General features: G+C 35.9%; 1 protein-coding gene and 1 non-coding gene across 2 annotated transcripts; one reads left to right on the top strand and one right to left on the bottom strand.

Annotated features, from left to right (window-relative positions):
• Nucleotides 1-8,437: 8,437 nt before the first annotated feature.
• Nucleotides 8,438-8,544, bottom strand: LOC118482832. Its single transcript, XR_004868959.1, has one exon. It is a non-coding gene; the product is annotated as a small nucleolar RNA R71 (small nucleolar RNA).
• Nucleotides 8,545-19,253: 10,709 nt separating this feature from the next.
• LOC110873802 (heavy metal-associated isoprenylated plant protein 3) lies at nucleotides 19,254-21,091 on the top strand. Its single transcript, XM_022122818.2, has 5 exons — nucleotides 19,254-19,449; nucleotides 19,544-19,721; nucleotides 19,806-20,065; nucleotides 20,207-20,294; nucleotides 20,402-21,091. The coding sequence occupies exons 1-5, from the start codon at nucleotides 19,441-19,443 to the stop codon at nucleotides 20,806-20,808; spliced, it is 942 nt and encodes a 313-aa protein (XP_021978510.1). The 5' UTR covers nucleotides 19,254-19,440; the 3' UTR covers nucleotides 20,809-21,091.
• Nucleotides 21,092-21,807: the final 716 nt, after the last annotated feature.

Here is a 21,807-nt window from a genome sequence, read left to right as displayed (position 1 = left end):
TGTCGGGTTTAAGAACAGTGTGTAGCAAGTCGGTGGAGATTGTGTTGTAAATCCATTGTAAAACAATGGAATCGAGACGCTCCCATGTCTCGGTAGGGGTATCTTTCTCTTTTTCCTTGTCTTTATTCGTGTCAGAGGAGGATGCGGTTTCCATAGTCGACTTCGGTTGAAGATGATTGAATACCAGATGTGCCTTGCATTGTATTTTGAACATCTCTGACCATGTTGTGTAATGGCATGTTTCGATGTCCAAGATGACTGGGATAAGGTTCTTGATTGAAGTTACGGTGACAGCGGGGTGGGGGGAAGTAGAAGATGAAGACATGATTATAAGGGGAAGGAGAAGTCAACGATGATTGTGAGGAGAAGGAGAAATCGGCGCAGTGAAGAAAAAAAAGGGGGGGATCGACTTGGTCTATGATACCATGAAAGAGTATAAAACTTTCTTGATCTCCATTCATGATTTTACAATTGTATATATAACGTACAAATGGGATCTCCTATCATAATGGAGATATACACGTAACAAATATAAAGATTTGTTTGGTGAGATTTCCTAAATTACATAAATGTCTATTAGTTAGGTGCTACCTACTCGGTCGACCGTAGAGTTGAGAGTACTTGGCCTTGGCAGAGAGTACTCGGGAAATACTCGGACATGTTAAATTATAAAGAAATTAGTTTTCGGAAATTAAATATATGTCAAATAACATAAATTTACTAATATTTATAATAAAATACGTGAAAATAATATTCATTCTTTAATATGATAGGCGAATAAAAAAAACTAATTTTTTAAGTCAAGCTTGGCCAGAGTTAACCCACTAGATTCGATTCTGGCCGAGATTGACCGCGTTTGATCGATCCGGAATGATCAGGCGAAGTTGAAGAATATCATCTTGGCAGCCTACCTTGCAGCGAGTACTCGAACTGAGTACTCGGCCTTGGAGATCTTGTTTCACAACTGTTGGGGAATTTTCAGAAAACCGGATGATCAGAGAGCCGTGTAATCGCTCTCAGATCAAATTATTTCGGTGGTTCACCCGAATAATTTAATCGGATACAACTCTGATTTTCGAGAAATTGAACCAGGGTTTGTGTGTGTCTGTGAAAATTTTGTCTGAACCAGGTAACAGTAATCAAAAACTGTCTACGAATTTTGGGTTTTTTTGGATGTAACTGCCTAATGGCAGTTATCTCTATTTTCAGACAAAACTGCTAATAAAACTGGAATTATTTAAACATTTCAAAAATGTGACAATTTCCAGAAAATAAAATTTTCTGATGCAGTTTTATTAAAGCAATTTACTCAACCCCAGCCAGGGGCTCTGCCCCCTTGGACCCCTCCGTCCCTTGTACCCTGCTCCCAGGGGCGCTGCTCCCGTAGAGTACGGGCTCCGCCCGTACACTTCGAATTATAATAACTCAAACAAGCGGGCACCCCCGCACCTTCTAACTTGCTTAATGTGTATTATTATTCGTTTTAATCATCAACTCAATCTCGATTACACTAAAATATCTAACAACAATCATGTTATAAAGTGATGGATAAAGGAAAATGAAGGAAATGAAAACTAATTAGCATGAGGTTATGTTGAACAGATGATGAATACATATACATTTCCATATTATAAATTACCAACAACTTGTTGCTTAATAGTGTTGTATCCCATGTATTGGGGGTTTTTCAAAAAAGAAAATTTAGTTTTTCACTTCTAACCTAAAGAATTTCACTTTTTGCATTTTAACCCCTTTAATTTTTTTACTTTTTACCTAAAGTTTTTCATCTTTTGCAATTTAACCCTAATACTTTTTTATTTTCAACTCTGGTCCCCATACTTTTCATCTTTCGCAAGTTTTTTGTTTTACGTTTCATTCTAAATTTTGTGAGTTAACACACAGCAACGTACGTGTGGGGTTCAACATTTTTTCTTCTATTTTTTTCCCTTTTGACAGGCCCGTCGCAAAACGTCTATCTTTCCCCTTTTGACAGATCCATCGCAACGCGCGGGTCCTAGATCGACTTATTTATTCTATTCTACGTTCTACGTTTCACACTAATTTCATCGCATTAACACGCGGCAATGGCGTGCGTGGTTCAACGATCTTACATTTGCTTTTCGTTCGGTGTTATTTTGTCCTTTTTATTTATTTTAGTTTTACGGGGTTTTCCGATGTTGGTGGTCGATGGCAGTGATGTGAAATTGGTGTTACTTGGCACAGTTTTTAAACTATTAACTTTTTTACTGATATTATTTCCGAGTTTACCTTTATATATCCTTTAATTAAAAAACTAAATTTTACGTGCACGTTTTTATGTACGTGTCGGTATAAATTAGATTTGCTCTATGTTTTAACGTAAACTTTTTCTGGAAACGAGTCAGGTCAGATATAATATGTTTTCGTTTAAAAACCCATTTTTAAGTGAATATTTTATGTACGTTTTGGTATAAATTCGAGTTGGTCTACGTTTCAACATAAACTATTTTGGATAATGAGTCAGGTCAAATATAAGATGTTTTCGTCTTTTTATGTATGTTTCGTAAATTTTGTTTCGAACCGAGTGAAGTTAAATTGTGCTTTTCCCCCTTTTTCAAAAGCTGCAATTAAACGCTTTTGATCACAGGTGTCGGTTCCTTTATACCCATCAATGTTTTCTATGTATGAGTTGAGTCACATATAATACGTTATGATTGTACAATGTAAACTCAATTTACTTTACATTATGATCCAATCGCAATGCTTATATAGGTTACATTGAGTTCAGTCAGATACTTTGAAACGGGGCGTTTTCATATTGTTAACGCATCACATAACATTTGGACTAATTCATTCAATATTTGCGATGTACCCGCGTCGCAACGCACGCGGATCTTATTGCTAGTTATATTTCAAATATGAAACATGGGTAAGGAAACATGTCGAAAAAAAAAAAAAAACCCTTTCAAGATTTCTTGATTTAAATTATTAATAAACAAAATGGTGTAATATTATAGTTGAGAAACTTCAAGAATAATTGAACATTTCGAAGTTTATAGCAAAATTTTCCATTACTATGTTATTTTGTTTAAACTTAAACAAAATAAACCTGGGTTTACATGTTATTCTCTATTTACATGTCTCTTATGGTGATTTCCGATAACTTCCACATAATTTAACATAATATCTTGTTAGCATAATATAAGAGTTTAGTTTATTACGGGTTTTGCTCCGTTAGCTAGAAAGCATGTAGCCCGACTATATAATATTTATTTCTCTTTCATTTGTAAGCAATCCTTTCTAATACAATAAACCCTAGCCGTTTTTATCACTGTTTTCTCTATAAATGTTTATTATTTAACATGGTATCAAAGCTATTCGGTCCATTCATATTGATTTGGTTTATTGAAGATTTTAAATCAAACACCCTTTTTTTACTGATGGAATCTTCTGATGAGACTTTGCAAAGGGTATTCTAGTATCATCACAATATCGATTTGTTTATTAGTTTATTAGTTTATTGATTCGTTTGTCATTAAATTGATTATTAATGGAGAAAAATAATTAAATTTGCATTAGATGACATCATCATTACATCGTGGCTACATCTTAGAATTGAAGAATATATTTGGTCTCTCGTTTGTTCGTATTTAGAATCTTGGAATCGAAGCAGTTAATTTGTCACACTTGGAATTGTTCGTACTACATGCTTGTTGTCCTGGTTTTGTATTAGTCGAAGTGGTTCGTTTTCACCGTTTTGTGGATCGTCCATACATGATTTGGTTTGACTTGGCTGCTCTCATTCGTCTTTTGATTCAGGTTCGTAATTGATTTCGTATATTTGATTAGTATTCTCTTGTTTTGGTTTGGTTCTTGTGGCGAGGCGACAAATTAGTTTTGGCTTTAGGTTTCGGCGGTTTGGGTGAAAAGTTGTTCTTGTAGAAAAAGTTTGTTTGGCGAAAAGTTGATACTGGCTTTGTTCGACTTGATTGGTTTGGTTTCTCAAGATTCGATTTAATTTGGGTTTTGTATTTGGTTGCCTTCATATTTATTTGTGTCGTTCTCGATTGGGTTTCAATTATTTACATCATGGATGATTAACTTTGGTCTACACGTACTTTTAAAGTTGCTTTCGATCAATATGCATATTGCAAACAGAAAAAACACTGGAAGTCTAGATGTACATTGTTGCTTAACAAGACAACACAACAACGACGACGCTTTTCAGATTCCAATGCATTTTTGGTCCTGTTCCAATGCCTGCATCAGATCCTCAAATTTTTGAGCAATTCAGACTATTTCTAAATTCAGGCGTGTCTTCGACTTGTACCAAAGGTATTCCTTCATCCATTTAGAATATAGATTTTGGTGCATCTCATCATGTGTCACCCTATTTGTCATCTTTCGTATCTTAGACATCTGGTCAATATGCGTCTGTTATGTCTGCTAGTGCTACATCAATACCAGTAGAGGGTGTTGGAAGTGTTGTTACACCTCATATCTCTCTCACTGATGTGTATTATATTCCCAATCTTGCTTTAAACCTTGCTTCGGTTAGTCAGTTGTGCAAATATGGTCATTGGGTGTTCTTTTCTGATTCCGTTTGTTGTGCAATTGATTCACGTTCTATGATGATGATTGGGACCAGTCGTAGGGTAGGTGAACTTTATCTCTTGGATAAACTAAAAGAAATTGAAGTTGCTGCTTCTAGTGTTGACTTGTCGTCCTTTCGTTTGAGTCGTTCATCTCCGGATTTTTATGTTGGCATTCTAGTTTGGGACATGTGTCAGCGTCTCGTTTAAAGTTTTGGGTTTCAACAGGTGCTTTGGGTCAATTGAACACTTGTGATATTTCTGATTGTAGTGGTTGCAAACTTGCTAAATTCCCTGCTTTACCTTTTGATATTGTTCATTCTGATGTGTGGGGTCCGTCACCAGTCTCCACTAAGGGTGGGTCGATTTATTATGTATCTTTTATAGATGATTATACTCATTATACATGGGTGTATCTTATGAAGCGTAAATCTGGATTCTTTGGCATTTACAGAGACTTTAGAGCCTATGTTAAGACGAACATTCGACTGTGACAAAGTGCTTCCGATGTGATCAAGGGGGTTAATGTACCTCCAATGCTTTTAGCCAGCTACTTGCCTCAGATGGTACAATACACCAAGCATCTTGTACCGATACCCCCCCAGCAAAATGGTATTGCTGAATGGAAACATCGTCATCTTATGGAAACTGCTCGCTCGTTTCTTCTATCTGCTGATGTTCCGAGTGGTTTTTGGGGAGAAGCACTCTTAACTGCCCAACATGTGATTAATCGGATCCCTACTGCTCACATTACTGGGATGTCTTCATTTGAAAAGTTATACAGCGAACTCCCTGATTATTTTGAATTAAGGGTTTTTGGATGTACTTGCTTTGTTCGTCGTCCTCATGTTGAACAAGATAAATTATCAAACAAGTCTGCTTTATGTGTATTCTTGGGTTATGCCAGTGGTTCGAAAAGTTATGGCGCTGGACAGAAAGGATATCGTTGTTTTGATGCCGTATGTAAGAAGTTGTATGTTTCGAGGCATGTTATCCTCCTCGAGCGTATTTATTTCTATTCGATTCCATCCAAATCGCATAACGTAATGAAATCAAATCTCCTTAATATTGATCTTTTTACTTGTGACACCGATGCGTCAGAATCGTCTGATGTTCCAGCTACATGTACTGAAACTGATGAGTTAGTTCAGGACATCCATACTTCGTTAGACACAACTTCAGGTCAGGCTATGCCTGAGACAAATCCATCGTCTGTTGAGACAACTCCACCTCCGAGGAGGTCCACTCGTGAATGTAAGTCCACCAAGCTACCAAATTTTGCGTACTCTACTTACTCGACTTCGTTTGCATCCTTATCGCAAATATACATCCACTATCAGAACCTGAATCGTATAAAGAAACTATCTCTAATCCTTTTTGGCAGAATGCTATCGCTGAAGAGCTCACTGCTCTTCATCAGACACAAACATGGTTCCACTGCCACCTGGTAAACGTGCAATTGGTTGTCGTTGGGTTTATACGATTAAACGAATTCTGATGGATCTGTTGAGCGATATAAGGCCACACTTGTAGTGAAAGGATAGTCACAATAGTATGGTATGGATTATGAGGAGACATTTGCCCCAGTGGCAAAAATGACTACAGTTCGTACTCTTATAGATGTTGCGGCATTGTTTGTTCATTGTACGGGTGCAGGACACATTCTTCTGTGTTTATATGTTGATGAGATGATTATTGATGTGCACAAAATGCAACATATAAATTACATCAATTGTGGCATAAAACTAACCCTTTTTTAGTACTAATGTTGGAAAAAGTATGTTTTTGTCTTCCTTTTGTATTTTCAGGATTAAATGAGCTCAAATAAACAAAAGAAGCAAAAACGCAGCTAAATCTAACACAAATACAAGAAAAGGCCATGTTTGCCTAAGTCGTCTAGGGATCCAAGATTGATCGTAAGAGTTCTTGACAATCAAAGGCCATGTTTGCCTAAGTCTCTTACATCACTTGGTGAAGACACGTGTTTAGTGTAATACTTTTTATTTTTAATCTTTTCGCACTTTTTATTTGGTTATGTATTAATGACTTTCATAACTAGTTTCTTATGTTGAAGGTGATTCTTCCTTATCGTTTGTCCGTGGTGTCTTGACATTATTTTAGTGTCTATATAAAATAAAAGATTTTCACCATTCATATCTCCACGGTCTATATGGAGATATGTTGGCTACCTGGTCGGGGGTTAAGGGAACGGTTTGGTAAGAGTCTTGCCATTGTTCAGTGTATAGATCCTGCAAAGGACCTGGGTTAAATTTAGTAGGACCTCCTTCAATACCCACCGGTATTGGATGGCGGGGGTCCAAACTCTTTGACCCCCTCATAAGTTAAACTACTATTAAAACTTTAACCCGGCTACTTAGGACTGTATCCCTGCTGACTCAGACTACTTATCCGAGGGTAATGTCACCTTCAAAAGAGGGGCCTACCACATTATGCATTAATAACTTAATTAATTATCTTTCAATAATCCGATCATTTAGGATTGTATTCTTGCTGACTCAAACTACTGGGTTGAGGGTAACGTCCCCTTCAAAAGAGAGGCCTACTACAATAACTAAGATAATCTCTTAAAATGTGCAAAAGTGTGGAAATAATCAAAGGTTACACTACACACGAGTCAGATTCAAGTGATTCATCTTGTCTATCTGTTTTTACTTTTATTTTAATTTTCAGCATTTTAGTTAGTTTTATTTTCCTAGTTTAAAACCTTTTTCTAACTTTTTGATTTGATTAGACGTTGAGGATAAACCGGTACTAAAAGCTCTTGTGTCCTTGGACGACCTCGGTATCTTACCAACACTATAGTACGTCCACGATGGGTGCACTTGCCCATATGTGTGTTTAGTGTTAGTAAATATCGTGTTCTATAAATTTAAAACTTGGCTAAAAAGTGTAAAAAGGGCTTAAAATATACACCTAATATATATAACACTTCGCACGCATCAAATTTTTGGCGCCGTTGCCGGGGACACAAGGATTTTAAGAAAGTTAGGAATCAACGGCCTAATCGTTTTTTTTCTAAATTTTTCTTTCATTTTTAGGATTTTCGTAATTTTTCAGTTCCTGCAGAGCTCAGCACGGGCCGTGCCTGGTCGGACACGGGCCGTGTTCAGCATTGTCACTGGCAGTTTTTATTTTCCGAGTTACAGAGAGCTGAGCACGGGGCCGTGTCAGTGCAACACAGGGTCGTGTCCAACTCCCCAGTTACAGGGGTCCGGGAAACAATCACTGTTCTCCGACCACGGTCCGTGTTCACCTGAGCACGGGGCCGTGGTGAATCTTCTGACCGACATTCCTTTATGTTTTTATTGCAGGACTTGGAACTCAGGCGCCACATTCGCATTCTCCACGTAGTGTATGAGCTCCAGTTCCAATAGAGACATAAAAGAACCCCTAGACGAACCCGAACGCTTTCTACGCAAACGACTCAAAGCTAAAAATCAAGAGAAAGTCTCGGGGGACCTACTTCCAATGGCGGACCAACGTACTCTCATGGATTACCTACGTCCCACCGTAGGTAATCTAGGCGTCGCTATCAATGCACCGAATGTCGAAGCCAATAACTTCAAACTTCGGCCACATTGATACAAATGCTTCAAAACTCCGCAACCTTCCATGGGCTCGCGGACGAGGATCCCCATCTACATATTACTAATTTCTTAGAAATATGTGATACCTTTCAGATCAATGGAGCATCCAACAACGCCATCCGCCTTCGAATGTTTCCATTTTTACTAAAAGACCGAGCTAAGGCTTGTCTCAACGCCCTCCCAGTTGGCTCAGTAAACACCTGGGATGAACTGGCCCAAAAGTTTCTATATAAGTATTTCCCTCCTGCTAAAACGGCTAAATTAATGACTGAAATTAATACATATTCACAAGAGGATGGGGAATCCTTATATGAAACTTGGGAAAGGTTCAAGGAGCTACTAAGAAAGTGTCCTCATCACGGTCTTGCGGTATGCCAACAAGTATCCACGTTCTACAATGGGTTGTTACCACACAAAAGACAGACACTTGACTCTAGCTCCGGGGGACTTTTAGGTAATCGCCGCCCAAATGAAATATATAATTAAATTGAGGAAATTGCTCAAACCAATTTTCAGTGGCACACCCCCCGAGGCAAAAAATCTATTGCCCCGGGCACCCATAAGGTTGATGAAAACACTTCTTTACAAGCCCAAATCGAGGCCCTTTCTTCAAAAATCAAAAAACTAGAAATGACAAAAACCGCCTCGGTTATGGCTTGTGAAGGGTGTGGTGGGCCACACAAAAATTGGAGTTGTATGAAAGAGTTAGATGATCAAACAGAGTCGGTAAACTACATTGATAATAGACCTAGGCCGTCGGGTCCTCCAACGGGTACCTACAACCAAGGATGGCGTAATCACCCTAACCTTGGCTGGAGAGAACCCAACAATAGTAGTAACCAACAAAACTTAAACCAACGAACAAACTTTCAACAACCAAGAAACGAGTCACAAAATTTCTCTCAACAACAAGGTGGACGAGAAAGGCTTGAAGATACTGTATCTCGCCTCATCTCCGATACCGAAAAGAAAAACTCGAATCGATTTCAACAATTGGAATCGAATTTTAGAAATCAACAAGCTAGTATACAAAACATTGAAAAACAAATAAATCAATTAGCTCAAAATTTCTCTGAGAGACCACAAGGCGCGTTACCAAGTAATACCGAAACCAACCCGAAAGCACAAGTCCATCTCGTAACATTGAGAAACCGTATCGTGGGTTCCGAAGAAGCTCCACCACCGCCAACTGAGGAAAGCACAACCCCGCCCCAACAAGAGAAGGCTTCTCCACCAACTCAAGAGCCTACTAAGGCTCCTCCAGTTCCATACCCCGGTCGGTTAATTCGTCAAAAGACCGATGAGCAGTTCGCAAAGTTCAAAGATTAATTAAAACAATTGCATGTTAATGTTCCATTTATCGAAGTCCTAACTCAAATGCCTAAATATTCAAAATTTATGAGGGACTTCCTCACTCATAAAAGGAAAATTGAATTATTGAAATTAGTTAACTTAGGCGAAGAATGCTCCGCCTTACTACTCAACAAACTCCCGCAAAAGAAGATTGATCCTGGAAGCTTCACAGTTCCTTGCTCAATTGGGGAATCCCCCATTCGAAATGCACTAGCCGATCTTGGGGCTAGCATAAACCTCATGCCAGCTTCAATGTTCAAACGACTCGGCCTAGGAAAAACGAGCCCTACAAAGATGAGCATACAACTTGCCGACCGATCCATCAAATATCCACAAGGTGTCGCTGAAAATCTATTGGTCAAAGTCGAAAATTTCGTATTCCCGGCCGACTTTGTCATACTAGACATGGAAGAAGACGTTGAAGTCCCTCTCATCCTAGGGAGGCCATTTCTAGCCACAGCACAAGCAGTGGTAGACATGAATGACGGAACACTAATATTGAAGTTTGGGGAAGAGGAAGTAAAGTTTGGGGTTGGAAAAAGAGTAGAAGACGAAGATCCGATCCACTACATGAAGGTCATCGACTCAAGCTTGGATGATGCTCTCTGACGGTGCATGGGATGCAAAACATCCCGCTTAGGAATTATTAATTTATATTTTATATGGGGTCTAAAGAAATTATAAAAAATGTATTATCTTATAATTTTAGCGAATTATTAATTTAGCACCCTATCCCCGAGTCGGGACCGGCAAAAAATATTATCTTAGAGAGTTTATTAAATAATCGAGTATTAAATATCGAGTTTCTACTGTATATAGTAAATACATTAAAATTATAAAATCTTACATCAAATTACCATTTTAAGTTATAATTTTGGCATAAAATACACACCTAATTTAGTTTATGACATAAAACATATTGTAAAAATATAATATAATATAAATAGGTTAAACTGGTCAACCCGCCAACCCGACCGGGTTGACTCGACCACGACCCGTTTAGCTAAACGGGTTCGCGATTTCAACCTGAAACCGACCCGAACCTGTTTAGACTAAACCTAAAACCGCGAATTTCGAGTTAGGTTCGTGTTATGTTTTTGGGTCGTGTCAGAAATTCACACTCCTACCTAAAATCTACAAAGATTGTAAAAACTTCATTACATTTTTTAATCACACCCAACAAATTTCTTCGAATTCACAAAATCTACTGATGACTAAAAAAAATATGAAAAATGAAAGGCACAACTTAATAAAAAAATTAAACGCACAACTTAATAAAAATACTTGATATCTCTATATTTCATTTACCAAGCACATCAACAACATACATATTGAGATACTTGAATTTAAACCTCAAATTGGAACTACAAGTATAAACTTGATTTCTTTTTCTTTTCGGATTTCTGATTGTTGAGAGTTGAAAGTAAAGAGATTGACGCACACTTAAGCAGAAGATATACCGGAAAGTAAAGAAATAGGGTTCACGCCTCTATTAAAACCCTAATCTATTTTTCGACTTTTTTTGTTTCTTGGTATTCTTAAACGTTAAGTGTTAAATTTATGGGTTCTCATTATCTCTAATTCAGTTAAACTTGATATTGACACATGTGTAAACTTATATATACCTTAAAATTAAGTTACTTGTTAGTAAGATTTCAACTCTTCATCATTTGATTAACACTCCAAATTATAATATAGCTTTAGGGTAGTCCCATTTCCTTTAGTTGAATATGTAACATTGACTCACAAATTGGAAAGAACAATTTTTATGGCAATAATCAAATTTATATATTATTTCATCAAAACTGGTATTGTAAGAAATATATACATATATCTCACATATATTAACCATGAGATAAAGTATTTGACTTTTAAATATAAAGTAAAAAGAAAAAAGAAAAAAAGAAAGAAAAGAAGGGAGCAGGAAAAAGCTGAGAATATTCGCAGAAGTTTGGAAAAGAGGAAGGAAAGGGAGGCAATGTGTAAAAACACAACTTTAACTTTACATTATAAAGTAAATAAAAATAAAACTTAAAAATACAAAGGGAGAAAATTTTCATTGGATATTTCTAATTTTCTTGATCTTTGCATACTCATGTTTATGTTAGACAAATTTTAATTTTTTTAACATTTACATTTTTTTTCATTCACAAGATTTTAACAACTCCATTTATAAGGTGGATGCATAAATCGATTTTAAAAATATAAAATGAGTTAGTTTTGTGTATTAAAAGATTTAAACAACTCATTATACAAAGTTGATGCATAATTTTTTTTAATTATTTCATAAGCATACAAGGAAAATTTTATATGAGTAAAATTACTATATAAATATACCATATACATGTAACATGTAAGGGTTGTTTGACAACTTTATGTTAAGTCATTAAGAAGTCTGACCAATTAAGAGAAAGCTTGTAAATTGTTCAACATGTTTTTAAAACTTATTTATTAAGAGACTCTATGAACCATTAAGAGATCTCTTTTAACTGAACCAAACATACTATATCTCTAATCGGTTTAAAAGTAGCGTATCAATGAAATTTTTAAAAGTTTACCGAGAAACCCATAGTTTCCCGTTAAAGTGGGTTATGGTGCATAAAGTTAAAATTGTAAAATGTACAAATATAAGAATATTAAAATAAAATAAAATCCATAAAGCAAGAAACTTTTTAACAATTTAAAAGTTAAAATAAAAAAATACTTTTATATTTTCTTACAGATAAAAAATTAAAATAACAAAAAATACTGTATGTCATTTTCATTGCAAGAAAAAATAGTGCATGTCATTTTCATTGCATCTTAAGGGTGATCGGGGCACCCTTCGGGGACCCCTTCGGTGACTTCGGTTGCCGCATAGGGGGGTGCTGCCAACCATTCGGGGAGGGAAATCGGGGACCATTTTTGGTGGCTGTTCACCGCAAGCGGGGAGGGAGAGAAATGGTGGGGCCATTTTTCCAACCAATCAAACCTTTTTGTTTTTTTTTTTTTGAATAAAAAAACAAGGGTAGTTAAGAGGGGAGTGGCGCCATCAAATTGGGGTGTTAGGGGAGTTTAAGAGAGGAGTTGACGTGGCACACGAGGATTGGTTTGGTGTAAGAGAGGGGACTCACCTATTAGGTGAGCACCCCTTACACCCTAATATAAAAACATTTTGAGCAAGGAATGACACGTGGCAGAATGTGATTGTGTCAACACTTCAGTCCAGCTCATACACCAATTGTGGCTGCGCCACCTTGCCGGAGTACGGCATTGCCTGATCTGATCGCCACCACCATTCATCATGATTATTCTCATGCGTAAATATAAAAACTAAATTAATTAATCTTGTGTAATATCATATGAGAGATGAAAAACAATGATAATAAAATCAAATTAAATATACGAAATTGTAAGTAATCATATTTTCTAAATGGAGCAGTTTGTCACACGACCTCTTTGTGAATTGTTTTTTTATTAATTATTTAGTATTAGTAATTTATATTTTGGAGTTGTTTTTGTATTTTTTTATAATAAATATATATAAGTCGTGATTTAAAAAAAATATGAATGTGGGGCACTCGTGGGATTGACTTTTAAAAAAATATATGAATGTACGCGAAAGTGCAAAACTGCAAACTTCCCAATAAAAAAAAGGTAAAGCAACCATAAAGCTTTTTGTTTTTCCTAATATTTGATGTTAATCACATTTAATTGTTATTAATATTCGTAGAATTATAATTTATAAATCTACATTTTTAATATGGAAACAACTTTTGGTTAAAAATAATAACCATGAGATGGTGTAGATGATGTGAAAGAGAGATGAGTACACGTAATCATTTTATGTAAATTTATTTAAAATAGGTTGTTATAAATAAAACAAACGAAATACAATTTACTTACCGTATGTATGAAAAGTAATCTAAACGGTACAATTACTTGCGTTGCTACGTGGCATGAGTTCAAAGGTGGTGTTAGGGATGAGCTCGGTACCAACCGGTACCGAAAATCTCTAAAGGTGGGTATCGGTACCGAATATACCTGATACGGTACGGTTTAGTACTGGTCAGTACGGTATGGTACGGTAACGGTATTTAAGGGTAAATACTGGTACCGAATCCGGTACCATTTGCTTATCCTTTTGTGATGTTACTATTTATTGGGTTGTGTTTTTAATATATAGGTAATGTTAATGATAATAGTATTTAACAAACAAGAATGATACATACTTATAGAGCATGAGAAATACGATAATGAGTTCAGTGTGATTAAACAAGTATTTTAGATAATTTTCTGATGATACCGGTAAAATAAATAATGAAAATTATAGTAAAGTAATATTATGCATATCACAAAATATTTTTTCGCAATATTATATTATGAAGTGTGTAACTGTATTGCACAGTCTTGGCAATTATTGGCTTATTGCACAATATTAGCAATTATTGCACATAGCTTGTGAAAAGATACTCGAAAGGTTTTAAAATATAATATATCACTTCCAAAATGCATGTACTATATAATTATTTAAAAGATCAAGTTATAGTATATAGACAATTTGTTCATTTCTTTAGTGCAGAAATGTATCTCACTTGTTAAATTCATCGCATTTCTGTGAATTATATGTAGTGTTTATTTGAAGCCAGAATAATTTAACATTAATAACTTTTTTCTTCTTTTTTTAACAGTTAATTTCCTTTAATTCATGTGTTAATCTCCTTTAATTCATGTCGTCTGTGGACTACTTTCTTCTTTACGAATCTTTTTTTCTTCGTATGATAAAATCAGGGGTGATGCTTTGAAGGGGCCGGGAGGGGCGCCCGATCCCCCGAACTTTTCGGCCAGTAGTGTTATATATGTAGTTTTCGTATAGAAATTTTTGGGTATATATGTTTTCGACCCCCCGGTTCAACAGAAATTTTTTAGTATATACGTTTTCGACCCCCCCCCCCGGGCTAAAAAATTTCAAGCTTCGCCACTGGATAAAATTGTATTCTATGATTACAAGCGTTTTTTATTTATTTCTAGAACACTAAATGTAAAACTACCCGTGCTTACACAAATCATTGTTGTTTTGTTTTCTACCTCACGCGTCTAAACTTGATTCCAATTTTCATATCTCAAACGTTAAATCCAACAAAATTTTCATCAAACTACAACAAATTCAAAAGATATAAAATATAAACTTGTTAAAAAGAAGGTTGGAGAACTCGCTAGTCGGCCGGTGAGGTGGGGACTAGCGACTACTCGGGATTAATCGGGATTAATCTGATCGGGTTTTTTTATATGTAATTTTCAGTTTTATGTATACATATCAAGGTTGGAGAACTCGCTAGTCGCTAGTCGGCCGGTGAAGTGGGGACTAGCGACTACTCGGGATTACTCGGGATTAATCAGGATTAATCGGATCGGGTTTTTTATATGTAATTTTCAGTTTTATGTATAAATATATACATTTTTATAGGTAAATATTTTAAGTAGCTAGGTTTTAAATCTTTCTCAACTCATTTATTTAAGTATACATGAATAATTGTTGGAATTCAAATGATTTGGTTGGAAACTGACAGGAATTTAGAGGTTTTGGCCTGAATATACATGTTTTTTGCTGGAATCGTCGACTTTTGGCTGGCCTAGTCGGACCTAGTCGTGCCTAGTCGGACCTAGTCGATTAATGGACCGATTTAAGAAAAATTACTCAGTAACTGGACGACTAGCGATTAATCGCCGACTAATCGTCGCCTAGTCGCGATTTTTACAACACTGATACATATGCACATTTTTATATGTAAATATCTTAAGTAGTTGGGTTTTAACTTTTACTCAACTCATTTTTTAAGTAAACAAGATTAATTGTTGGAATTCATATAGTTTGGTTGGAAACGGGTCGGAATTTAGAAGTTTTGGCCGTAATATACATATTTTTTGCCGAAATCTGGTCGGAATCACAAATTTTTTGCCAGCTGACTAGGCCCGACTAGCGATTAATGGATTGGTTAACAAAAAATTACTCAGTTACTGACTGACTAAAGATTAATCACCAACTAGTCACGATTTTTACTTCACTGGTTAAATATCATAAGTTCACTATGAAGAATTGCATCCAAATCGAACGAGAACAAATTGAAAAAAGAACAAATCAATGCTAAACAAATTGAACGAAAATAATAAAAAGACAAATGTTCCTTTTTATTGATTGAATAAACAAACGATGAATATGTATACACAACATCGAACTAATAGCCACTTTATATGGTATTCATTATTACAACACACAATATAGGAGTACATGAAGAATGGGCGTGAAACATTATGTGGCAATCAAGTCGGCATTGTGGCATGGAAAAAAAGCACGGGGTAGGACATGGCGTGGAAGAGGAAAAAAAAAAAAAAAATAAACAACAACCAATCAAAACAAACATAAACTATAACCACCAATCAAGAGCCTCACACCGGTGGAATTCCTCACGCGCCTTCCCCACGCCAGCCACAACGCCGTCTACGGGGTGGTGTTCCGGCGTGGTTGTAGCCTCCACCAGTGGCGATGCTTTGAGGGGCCGGGAGGGGCGCCAGACCCCCTGAATTTTTCTGCCAGTAGTGTTATATATGTTGTTTTCGTATAGAAAATTTTGGGTATATATGTTTTCGACCCCCCGGTTCTATAGAATTTTTTGTGTATATATGTTTTCGACCTCCCCGTAAAAAATTTTCAAGCTTCGCCACTGGCTTCCACGCCCACTTAATTAAACTAATGAGGTCGGTAAAATATGTAAATCGTGGATAATGGTGAATACACTATATAAAAATCCCAAAACCAATTTATTCACCCATGACAACCCTAAAGGTTCTAAGAATATAGTAGCAGTGTGATTCACTAGTGACTAAAGAAAATACATGAACTAGACACCTATGGTGTATTATAAGTGAATGGACAAACTATCTTTCAAAATATACTTGGTGTATTATTTAATAGTGGAGGGTTCAAATGACAAGAAAATTTTTGTAAGAATAAAAAAGGACAAACTTCAACCAATAAAAATGTTTTATTTTACTTCATTTAATTTTTGTATTTAATATGGGTGTAAGGGTATATTGGTAAAATTAGATAGATCATTAATTGTTATTCTTCCTTTTTAATAGCTAATTAATTAAATTTTAAACTTATTTTAAAAAAAATATATATTTTCAAAGAAGAAAAAAATTAATTTAAGGTGTAGGATAAGTTATGAGGTGTGTAGGATGAATCACGAGTTGTGTAGGATAAATTTCAATATGAGTAGGATAAATTTCAAAAATGTGTAGGATAAATTTTGATGTTTCTAGGCCAAAATTTTTGTGTGGAAGATGATAATATTCATGACTAATTAATTAGTCAAAAAGAATAATAAATGAGATGAGAGAAAACTATTTAATGTTTTACAATTGTACCCTTTATTCTTTTTCTTCTCAATTTATTTTTCTTCTCAAATGAACCTCCCCCTTATTTAATATATACACTATATTAGAACTATGTAATCAATGTATTCATCAATGAATGCACTAATGTTATAACAACTCGTTAATAGTTTATTTAGTAACGAAGATACAAGAATATTGACGATAAACATAAATGTATTGTATTTGTTCAAAATTTACATGTGCATTCAATAGTGAATACGCTTAAGCAATAAAAAATGTCGATGGCCTCTTGGTCTAGTTGTATCAGGTGTTTGTCTCCATTAAATTGGTGTAGGTTCGAGTCTTACAAAATGGAGAATAAGTGGACTTTATGAGTGTACTTTAGGCATGTATGTGCGTTCGTATTGATATTTAGTAACGAAGATACAAGAATATTGACGATAAACATAAAAGTATTGTATTTGCTCAAAATTTACATGTGCATTCAATAGTGAATACGCTTAAGCAATAAAAAGATGTCGATGGCCTCTTGGTCTAGTTGCATCAGGCGTTTGTCTCCATTAAATTGGTGCGGGTTCGAGTCTCACAAAATGGAGAATAAGTGAACTTTATGAGTATAGTTTAGGCATGTGTGTTCATTCGTATTGATATATGCACTCATGGAGAATTACCCAAATGACACCAACCAATGAGGAACAACCAATTCATGCCGCCCCTACATTCAATCGCTTTCCCCATATACCCAAATCTATAGAAAAGTACCTGAATAGGGACACCCACAGAGAGGCTGCCCCAAGTACCCTAAGTAGTGTTCTTTTGATTTATGTAATGTTTCATTGTAATCGTTTTCACTTGGGTTTCTAGCTTCTTATCAGATAATTTTATAAAATCCCCATTGTTAAAAAAAAAAAAAAGAAGAATCAATACAGTAAAACAATAAAAGTATAATCAGTTTCGCTCATGCAGAAGTCACATTCTTAGTATTTCACTTATTATACGATATTATGTCATATTATTATTTACCAACCGGTATACTACTTACTATTAACATTTCACTTATTTCCAATATTTTCACCACTTGTGGTCTTCAAATGGATTGGATGTTCCAATGAAATTTTTTAAATTGCCGATCACGTAGTGGTGGAGTGATTGGGGAAAAACTTAGTATTTTTTGTGACGCAGGTTCGACTCTCACTCTCCTCATTATTTCTGCGGCATCCAGGTGAATGACGAATAAGGGTGGCGCCAGTTCGTCTTGGATGAGAGGCGAGATTTTACAGATTATTTCACCGTCGTGCCTTCGGGCGGGTGGAGGTCGGGTTTCCGCGCATCTGGGAGAGAGACCAGAGGCTGGCGGCGATCGAGTAGTCAATCTTGATCACAACGCCCGATGTCACGGTGGTTGATACGTCGTTCGTTGCTGTTAAAAAAAATTTAAAATTGCAATAAATTTCACTAGTTGTGAATCTTAAAAAGATTTCTTCTCAAATTCACCTAAATATTTTATTATCAACCATAGGGTTGAGATCCTGTACAAACAGTGCTAATTATAAGAACCGTAAGAACAGATCTGAACCATTGTTAATTTAAATCAAGGGTTGATATTGATTATAAATAAAACTCTTATAATTAAAAATTACTACTAACAAATTAGGGGTAATTTTGTAAAATTGCTAGTCATTTGACCATTTTCTATTAAATACAAATTCCACCAAGGTTTTTTAAACTAAAATAACTTTTATATACTTCATTATTTTTTTTAAAAATATATACCATAAAATCAAGTATTTTTTTATCTTTAATACGAGTACCATATTGCTATACCTTTTTGTATTTATAAAAGTGTTTTTTTAAAAAAAGTTAACAAAAGGTATTTTATATTTGTGCTAATAAGGTGCTGATTATGTGTTAATTACAAAATAATACAAACAAACACCAAAAGTAGATATAATCAGCACATCTGGTGTGCTGATAATGGAGAACGATTGAAGATGTTGTGCTAATGTCGTTTATGTTGATAATGGAGAACGATTCGAGGACGATGTGCTGATAATGAAGAACGATTAATGATGTTGTGCTAATTATATAGTGTTGTGCTGATTATATTTTTTGTAATTATTTTTAATTAGTTATAAATAAATATGGTCAAAAAGTCTAAATTACCCCTAAACTAATTTTTTATTGATGGACACTTGTCAATTATATATTGGTTCTTATGGTTCTTACAAACTTAAGTGTTTGTATTTGATCCCATTCCTATAACCATATTATACAAAACCAATTTTCCATACTAACCCTTGACCTGGTCGTATAAAAGCAGTTTAGATGCATATCCCCCCACCACTTCGGAGACCATAACCGTCACTTCATTTTCTTCCAATTTCATTCCATCATCATCATCATCATCTCCCCATCTCATATCTTTCATTTCATTAATTTCACATCACAAATCTCTCTCTCTATCTCTCTCACACACACACACTACTTCATAAGCTCCCCATCTGTCTCCGACATTCTCACCTTTTCCGGCTATGGCGAAGGTGACTTGCTCTTTTCACCGTTTTTATCATCTGGGTTTCGCTTATTTTTTGTGGGTTTTGATTTATTTTTGTGGGTTTTGTTTAATTTTTGTAGAAGAAGAACCAAATCAACAATGAGAACGACGGCGGCAACGGTGGTGGTGGTGGTGGCGGCGGCGGTGACGGTGGAAAGAAGCAAAAAGCTTCCGACATTAATGTGGTGGTTCTGAAAATTGACCTGCACTGTGAAGGTTGTGCTGGTAGAGTGGTTAAAGCTGTCCGTACACTCGATGGTAATTACTAATTACCTATTTCTTCATTGAGTTTTTATTATATTTTTAAAAAATAATGATTTGTGTTGTGTGTATACTGTACAGGTGTTGAGTCTGTGAGGATTGGTGATAGTGAATTGAACAAACTCACGGTGATCGGTAGATTGGATCCGGTCAAACTCCGGCAAAAAGTTGAGGAGAAAACTAAGAAAAAAGTGGAAGTTATCTCCCCGTCGGTTAAAAAGTCCGACGGGGAGAACAACCACCAGTCTGGCGGCGGAGAGAGTAAGAAGAAGCAACAAAAACCACATGAAAATGACAAACCATTTCTTGATAAGACGAAAACCGCCAATAAACCAAAAGAGGTTCGCTTGCCACGAAAAACACTTTCATAAACCTCGTAGAAACACTTGTCATTTTGCTAAAACGCGTAAAAGAAAAATAAATCATCTATTGCTAATGTAGTTGTTTAATTAGTTTTTTTTTTTTTGTTTTTGGTTAACCAGATTCCGGTAACAACAGGGGTGTTGAAGGTTCCTTTGCATTGTCAAGGCTGCATTAGGAGGATTTATAAACTTGTTACCAAAACCAAGGGTATTTTTGACTTTTCACAATATATATATATTTTTTCTTTGTAGTTCGGAAATTTTGATGTTTTTCGGTTAGAAAAAGGATTTTGATTATGGACATTATTGTTACAGGATTTATGGATATGTCTTTTGATAAAAACAAGGATTTGGTGACGGTGAAAGGCGCGATTGACATGAAGTTATTGGCCGAGGCTTTGCAAGAGAAGTTGAAGAGGGGGGTGGAGGTAGTTCCATCAAAGAAAGACGGCGATGGTGAGAAAAAAGGGAAAAGCGCCGGTGGAGGCAATGACGGAGAGGGTAAAGGCAGCGGTGGTGGTGAGAAGAAGGGGAAAAACAAAGGTGGTGGAGACGGGAATGGTGGCGATGGTGGTAAGCCGGATATTTATAGAATGGAAAATTACGGTGGTCCGATGGTGTATCCGTATCCGCAATACGCATACGGGCCGGGTTTTGTGGAGTACGTACATGCTCCTCAGTTGTTCAGTGACGAAAACCCGAACGCTTGTGTTGTTATGTAACCGGGAAGGTAGAAGTGGAGATGAGAAGCAGTATATAGGTTTATAAAACGTTTTGGGAATTTTGTAGTCCGGTAATTAAATTGTTTGTATTAACTTTCTATTATCTACCATTTAACTTTGTAATCTTGAGTTTTCTTAGGTTTTAGTAAGTATATGTTTAATTCTTGAGTTTTCTTAGGTTTTAGTAAGTGTCGAGCTATTATGCGGATGTAAAACTCAGATGTGCGTTAACTAAAAATTGACACTGATCCGCATCGAATGAACTGAATACATATTCAATGGATAGTCAAGACAAATTAACGTCTTGTGCGTATAGAAGTTAATGCAGCGAATATTCTGTTTCTGCGTAAAACGTTACACTGAATCTGCTGATTTGTTCCGTAATAACTTTCTGATGTATATGAACCCAAAACTGATCTCTGGGTTCGTACTAATCTGATTCGGAACACTGATTCTGCAGCGGCTATATGCTGATTCTGCAGTGAATAAACTCTTTTCAGCGAACGAACCGACTTCAGCGAATAGACTCTAATTCTGCGGGTCTTAATAACAACGAATGGACCTGCTCATCTGAATCAATATAAGTGATGACCCGGACCCGTTATGACCCAAACCAAAACAACCCTTTTTTTAATTGACCCGTTTTGACCCGAACCCGTTTTGACATGAACCCATTTTGACCCATGACCCGACCCGTTTGCCAGGTCTAGATATATGGGAAATGTAGTATGGTGGTTTTGTAATCATGAACATTAATGGTTGATTAAATGATTGATTTTGAATGCTATTGGTACTTTATTTATTAGCGTGGTTAAATGCCATTGTACCATCAGGCCACCCAGGGTGGTCAGTGATGGATGTGCCATCACTCGTGAAAGTATCACGCACACCACCGCCACCATACTCCATCACGGCGGAAATAACGCGTGAACAATTGTTTTGAATTCAGTTTTGTTTTGTTTTTTTTTAATGATTTTGATAGTGTGTGGTGAGTGATGA

This window comes from Helianthus annuus, chromosome 1 (genome assembly GCF_002127325.2).
Source record: "Helianthus annuus cultivar XRQ/B chromosome 1, HanXRQr2.0-SUNRISE, whole genome shotgun sequence".
NCBI lineage: Eukaryota > Viridiplantae > Streptophyta > Magnoliopsida > Asterales > Asteraceae > Helianthus > Helianthus annuus.
Note: the sequence above shows the minus strand (reverse complement) of the source record. Positions and strands in the feature narration are given on the sequence as shown.

Coding starts and splice junctions, on each gene's coding strand:
- LOC110873802 (XM_022122818.2), top strand. Junction 19,722..19,805: donor AGCTGTCCGTACACTCGATG/GTAATTACTAAT, acceptor TATACTGTACAG/GTGTTGAGTCTGTGAGGATT. Junction 20,295..20,401: donor ACTTGTTACCAAAACCAAGG/GTATTTTTGACT, acceptor TTATTGTTACAG/GATTTATGGATATGTCTTTT.